This window comes from Mugil cephalus, chromosome 11 (genome assembly GCF_022458985.1).
Source record: "Mugil cephalus isolate CIBA_MC_2020 chromosome 11, CIBA_Mcephalus_1.1, whole genome shotgun sequence".
In the NCBI taxonomy this organism is placed as follows: domain Eukaryota; kingdom Metazoa; phylum Chordata; class Actinopteri; order Mugiliformes; family Mugilidae; genus Mugil; species Mugil cephalus.
In genome coordinates, this window is record NC_061780.1 from 6,628,529 (window position 1) to 6,635,300 (window position 6,772).

At 37.1% G+C, this 6,772-nt stretch overlaps 1 protein-coding gene across 2 annotated transcripts; it reads left to right on the forward strand.

Moving 5' to 3' along the window:
• Positions 1 to 174: 174 nt before the first annotated feature.
• Positions 175 to 4,603, forward strand: LOC125016552 (nectin-4-like). Of its 2 annotated transcripts, none has more exons than XM_047599095.1 (6): positions 175 to 984; positions 2,887 to 3,228; positions 3,375 to 3,504; positions 3,716 to 3,750; positions 3,830 to 3,868; positions 3,965 to 4,603. In XM_047599095.1, exons 1-5 carry the CDS (start codon positions 894 to 896, stop codon positions 3,856 to 3,858), a joined length of 627 nt encoding a protein of 208 aa, XP_047455051.1. In that variant the 5' UTR covers positions 175 to 893; the 3' UTR covers positions 3,859 to 3,868; positions 3,965 to 4,603. The 2 variants fall into 2 exon arrangements, 1 of the variants encoding a protein (XP_047455051.1); XR_007113702.1 differs by having other exon boundaries at positions 185 to 239.
• The last annotated feature ends 2,169 nt before the right edge of the window (positions 4,604 to 6,772 follow it).

The following is a 6,772-nucleotide window of genomic DNA, read 5'->3' on the forward strand; positions in this document are numbered from 1 at the left end:
TAGACATATATGATAAATATATAATATAAAAATGGCTAAAATGTTACTTAAAAAAGAAGTTGTAGAGTAAAATGCTCAATCCATTTTTGATCTGCAATCGACCTCGATGGCCTTGACATCTGAGCTCTATTACTTCCGCCTCGCCCGCTCAAGGGAGACATCGCGGTAACTTCCTCATTGCGGATAAACACCTATTGAGGCATCGCTGTAAATCACTCCGCTGGTTATTTCTTCTCATGGTCAGATAAAGCTCACCATGTATATTAATACGTTGCTGTTCTATTTTTGTGGCATAAATATCTATGCATTTGCAACGTTTAGGATGAGTTACGCATTGTTTCATTTGTATTTTTCACGTCCGCGTGTGTACGTGTCACTTTTTCCTCCCATCCGGGAGTGCACTTGTGTTTAAAGATTTTATGTATGCGTTGTGTATTTGCTACAATTACCACATTTTGTTATTTGTTATATTTGATTCAGGGGACTGTAAGCATTGCAGTACACCTGATTGCAGATAAACATCTGATGAGGCAACACTGTATTTCATTCCTGTGGTTATTTCTTCTTATGGTCAGGGCTGCAACATATATTTGTAAAGTTTGCATGGAACAATTTAAATATTTAAGCTCCAGCTGGGTAGAACATGTTTCACCCTTGAAAACGTTCATTATCTTATGAAAAGATTGGCATTAACACAGAAGTCATTTTATTATGCAAAGCATATATGACCACATGAGGTCCCCGTTGCACTGTTTGTTCGTCTGTTCGTCACCAGCCACTTGTCATTTCTCTGAGCCGATTCAGAATGAGACAACACCTGTGGTAAAAGAAACGGGAAGAGTCAAGAATAAATACACACACACAAATGAGTGAAACTGTTTAGACTGCAGATTATGACATTCAAAAAATACTTGTTGTGCACGATGAAAACCTGCAGCGAATCCCTTCTCCTAATGCTGAATTTGATTTGTGTTGCTTTACCAGGTAAGACAAAATCCTTTCATTGTGAAAAACACTTGCGCAGCATGTGTAGTGAATCCTCTTCAATACAAAGATACAGTAAAGTAGCCTGATTTTGATCTTTAAATGCAAATATTTGTAAAGCTCCATACCACAATATGTAGCCTAAATTTGTACACTGCTTCTCTATTACAAATAATGTCTCTGGATAAAATGTGAATTGAGAAGTTACCAGTACTAGTTATTGATTTCTCTCGTTATAGAGAATATCTTTTCTTTTCCCCTTCTCCACTGTTACCTACGTGTCTGGATAAAATGTTGATTGAGTAGTGCTGGGCGATATGGACCAAAATTCATATAACGATATATTTAGGCCGAATATTGATATACGATATATATCCCGATATTTTTATCGCAAAATGAGAGCAAATGTTTAGTCACAGTCAAAGCCAATATGACATGTTGCAAGTGTATTCACAAATTATCGTCCCATATCAATATTGCCTTGTTTTTCTAAAATTCTTGAAAAGTTGGTATATAGCACAATCATGAAACATCTTATTACTAATAATATTTTGTTTGAATATCAGTTTGGGTTTAGGAAAAAACATTCTACATATATGGCTCTTTTGTACTTCAGAGAAAAAATTTCTGCTGCACTGGAAAAAAAATGAATATACTTTTGGCATTTTCTTAGATTTACCAAAGGCTTTTGATACAGTGAATCATAAAATTTTGTTATCAAAAATGTCATGCTATGGTTTTAGAAAACAATTGTTTGACAATGGGTCTCTAATTACTTAAACAGCAGAGAGCAATTTGTTGTTTTCAATGGTATCCAATCATAGCGGGCTGTACTAAAATGTGGTGTCCCACAAGGGTCCATACTAGGACCCTTGTTGTTTTTGATATATGTTAATGATCTTGCTGATGCTTCAAGTTTATTGTCACCGATATTATTTGCTGATGATACAAATCTCTTTGTTACCGACAAGAATTTGGATTCCCTTATAGCTAAAGCAAATACTGGACTGCTCCGTTTTTCCCATTGGTTTAAGTTAAACAAGTTATCACTGAATGTCAAAAAATCTAACTTCATAATTTTCAGAAATAAAAACAAGAATTACAATGCAGATAAAGTTTAAATTTATATCAATGACAATGCACTTGCACAAGTTTCATCAGCAAAGTTTTAGGGTGTCTACATCGCTGAAAAACTTTGCTTTAAGAATCATTGTGAATTTGTTTGTAGGAAGGTTTCAAAATCTTTAGGTATTGAAAAAAGGGTTAAAAACATTTTAAAAAAAGAACACTTCTAACTTTGTATTACAGTTTAATCTATTCTCATATCTCATACTGTAATAAAGTTTGGGCCAGCACCTACTCTTCTTATTTATAAGCTATCCATAGATATCAGAAATCTTTTGTAAGAATTTTGTAAGAATACCTAGCCCCAATGAAGTCGCTATTTAAACAATTACAACTTCTTACAATTTATGAGGTGAATAAGTATCAAACAGGTGTTCTTATGTATAAAGTAATTTGTTTTTCTGCTTCTCTACCTATTTTTTTCAAAGTTACTTTGAGTTCACCTCTCATTATCATGTACAATTTCTAGTAAAGTCTTAAGAAAAGTTATTCAAAGGTTTAAAAGGTTGCTTATAAGCCCATTCCTGCACATTTTTTTTTCTTCTTTATTGATCTTTTTTTAATGTATGTCTGTCAGTGCAAACAATAAATAAAATAAATAAAAAAGTATCATAGTGCAAATTTGAGCTACGTATAATGATATATACAATATGGTCCAATTCCATATTCATATCTAATTAAAAAATATATCAATATATTTTTTATATTGACGTATCGCCCAGCCCTATGATTGAGTAGTAGGTAGATAACTGATCACTGTGTGTTTATTTTGGGCAGTTCTTGAGGCACAGCGTATCAAAGTGTTGCCTGAAGTGACTGGATACCTTGGAGAAGATGTCACCCTGCCTTGCAACTTCACCCAAGGACAAACTCTCAACAGTATTACTCACGTTCAGTGGAATGTCCTGTCATCAGATAGATACAGAACCACCCTCATAGTTTTCAACAGTGCATATGGACTGGTTATTCATGAATCTCCTCTGAAAGGGAGACTGGAGATCGAAGGGGAATCACTGATAATTAAGAGTGTAGAAAAGACAGATGCAGGGTCGTATGTCTGCATCATTTCAGCCTTTCCCAGTGGATCATATGAAGGAACCACCAAACTTATTGTTCAAGGTGCGTAAATGAAGCATGTTAATAAAATCTTTCTCCTAAATTAAACTCATCAAAATTCATTATTCCTCTATTAAGACTAAACATCTTCACCTCAAGTAATGGTAGTTATATTTACGCTGAAGTTTTTTCTTTTATTATTTTCACAGAGCGTGCCTTAACTCTTACAGAAAAGAAAGAACAGATGGTGATTTTACCAAAGATGATTGCTGCTGGAGTATTTCTGCTGGTTGTGGTGGCCATGTTAGCCACGACCCATGTCATTATCATCAGAATGAGGTGTGTCCAAGTTTGCATCAATCATGTATTTTGTGTCTATTTTGGATGTGAAAAGCAAACTCCCTCCAAAAGCCTTACCAAGTCATGAAACCATGAAATCCAAACCATTAAAAGACACTGTACTCTCTTGTTTGATTTAAGCACATTCATTAAGGACTCGTTTACTGGGCAAAGCTGCACCTAATCATAGAACTGTATTTCTGTTATTTAGACGTTTTGGACATGCAACCTATCTGAGGGCAACTGGTGAGTTCCCCGTCATCTAAATTCTAATCAGCGTCATATTTTGATTTGCTGTAGTTTCCTAAAGCTATACGTCTTCCAGATACAGGTGGCCCAGTGGTGTGTGACTGAAACGGATGAGGTGAGCGCAGAAGTGGTTTGAGGCAACAGTTTAAATTCTGGTTTGCATTTTTTATTTTCTTATTAGACTGATGTTACTCCATCTAATTGCTAACAGAAACTACCGAAGACAGAGACGGAGATACAGAATACTAATGAACTTCATCATTCTCTGCGAGGGCAAGCTGGATAGCGTGGTTATTTTTACCATGATTCTGCTATTGATTCGTAAAATTATATACAGTATACAGACCAGTGTTATACTATATTTTAATAAACTTTCGCTTACAGCAGCACAATATTGAAAATGTGGTCAAAATGGCTTGAAATTAGGGGTTTCCTCCTATGATACTAAAAAAGAAAAAAAAATTAAATACCAGTATAATAACACAGTATGCAAAAGCGCACAAAGTCACAACGTTCAGACTGTCAGAGAAGCAAAGGAAAACACCGTAACCAAAAAAGAACTAAAGCCAGCAAAATGGTTCCACTTCACTTTTCACTTTCACAATCTCACTTGTCAAACTCATTGTCATGAGTTGTCATGCTCAGTTTGTACTAAGGGGCCCAAAGTCTGCAAAGAAAATATCCCCCACACCATTACACCACCACCACCAGCCTGAACCGTTGAAACAAGGCCGGATGGATCCAAGCTTTCATGTTGTTTATGCCAAATTCTGACCCTGACATCTAAATGTCGCAGCTGAAATCGAGACTCATCAGACCAGGCAACGTTTTTCCAATCTTCTATTGTCCAGTTTTGTTGAGCCTGTGTGAACTGTAGTCTCAGTTTCCTGTTCTTAGCTGACAAGAGTGGCACCCGGTGTGGTCTTCTGCTGCTGTAGCCCATCTTCTTCAAGGTTGGAAATATTTTACGTTCAGAGATGGTATTCTGCATTCCTTGGTTGTGACGAGTGGAACAATCTCCAACCAGTCTGCCCTTTCTCCTCTGACCTCCCACATCAACAAGGCATTTTCATCCACACAACTGCTGCTCACTGGATATTTTATCTTTTTCTTTTTTTCCAGACCATTCTCTGTAAACCCTAGGGATGGTTGCGTGCGAAAATCCCCGTAGATCAGCATTTTCTGAAATATTCAGACCAGCCCGTCTGGCACCAACAACCATGCCATGTTCAAAATGCATTGAATTGCAGTCATGTGATTGACTCTTAACAAGCAATTAAACAGGTTTACCTAATAAAGTGGCAAGTGAATGTATATAGATTGGAGTTGTTGGTGCGGCCATCAGGGTATAGCAGTCAAATGGCACCCTGACATTCCATTTCTGTAGTAAAATTTTATTCTACAATCTCCGTTTAACTGCAGCGTTGATCTTAAGGCAACTGAGATTATGTTTCATAGTCTGTAAAAGAGTTTCTCTTCACCTTTATAGAAACATTTAGAGGGAACTAATTGAAATTTCATGTTTACAGTGTGTCACTATAGCCATCATGTTCCATTGTTTGAAGTTCGACTGCTGCTCTTCTAATGGCGTCCTCTGCTAAGCTTTAATGGCACATGAGGGGGAAATTAGCGCCACAAACCATTTATCTCCAGGTGTTAAGCTATACTGTTGAGGTTTATCGCGAAAGAAATCCAGCTGTTCGGTAAATTTGAATAGAAAGCAAAACATTAGACATTAGTCGGACTATCTTCCGCTTACAGTGTGCGTTTGTGGCAGCCCTAATTATAGTGTTTCCAACTCAGAATATCTTTCTCTTTTTCAGTCGAAACAATCTAGATTTAAACTTTTGTGTTGCTAGAGGATTTGGCTGATAAAGGCTGAAGTGGGGATTGTGTCTCAATTCCTTCAATTCATTATTTCCTCTTTTTTTTTTTTTGCTGCCCACATCCTCAAAGAACAGCCTCTTTAACACGGAAACAAGAAACACATTTTATGACGCAGACCTGCACTGCAGTGACTGTATCAGCAAAAACTGTTTAAAACAATTCATTATTTACTAATGAATAGGAGCTTTCTTTTCTCTGCAGGATTGTTACAATGTTGTGTTTCTGTTTTGTACTTTGAGGCATTTGAAATACATGCATCGCACCTGTCTCCATATTCTACAATATACTCAACCCCCCCTCCCCTTTTTTTTTTTGACATAAATTGCAGGCCGTCTGTCGGTTGTAACAGTGGTCTTTCATCACACCTAGCCCTCAGTGTTCTGTCTGTTGTACAAACCGTTGCTAAGTGTTAATGTCACAATCCTTTGTTGTAGCAGAAGAACATGATTGTGGTTAACAAAGTTGCTGTCATGGGTTGTATCAGACCAACACTGGCTGTCACCTGCTGGTTTTCAGACACCGTGTCATTGTGTGGGTGAGACCGTCTGCCACGCTCCCTCTAAGCTGTCGAAATATGTGAGAAAAAGTTTTTCTTTGGTTTGTTTTATTATTTTTTTTCCCCTGCTGTTTAAAAGTGTTTTACAAGCTAATTTTTAATTAATTTGCTGCATGGTTTCATTGATTAGCCTTAACCCGTGCTGTCTGAATAATGTTGTTGTGGCTGTGTACCTGTCACTGCTTTGACTGCGTTAACAGAAAGGTGTTGCTAAAATAAAGTTGCCTCATACATCTGTGCTGTCTTGTTTTTCTCATGTAGAGCTTTGTCTGGACCGGGTAGTGTGAAGAGATTGCGTTGTGCAGTGTTGAAACCAGTGTGAAACGTTTGTGTTATCCTTCATGTGGAAAATATACTTGACACTATACATTTTTCGTGAAACGAGCGTTTGTACTCTTAAAATTCAAGCACATTTCTTGCTGATCATTGTTTTCATACCTGCAGTAGGTTACATGGTGCCTCGTCCACCCCTGGTGTCCAGATCCGCGTATCGTGTACATCAGACAGAAGAAGACAAGATGAAGTACTATCATGAACTGCTACTTCTGAAGAGCAAACACACGCATGTCACAGAAG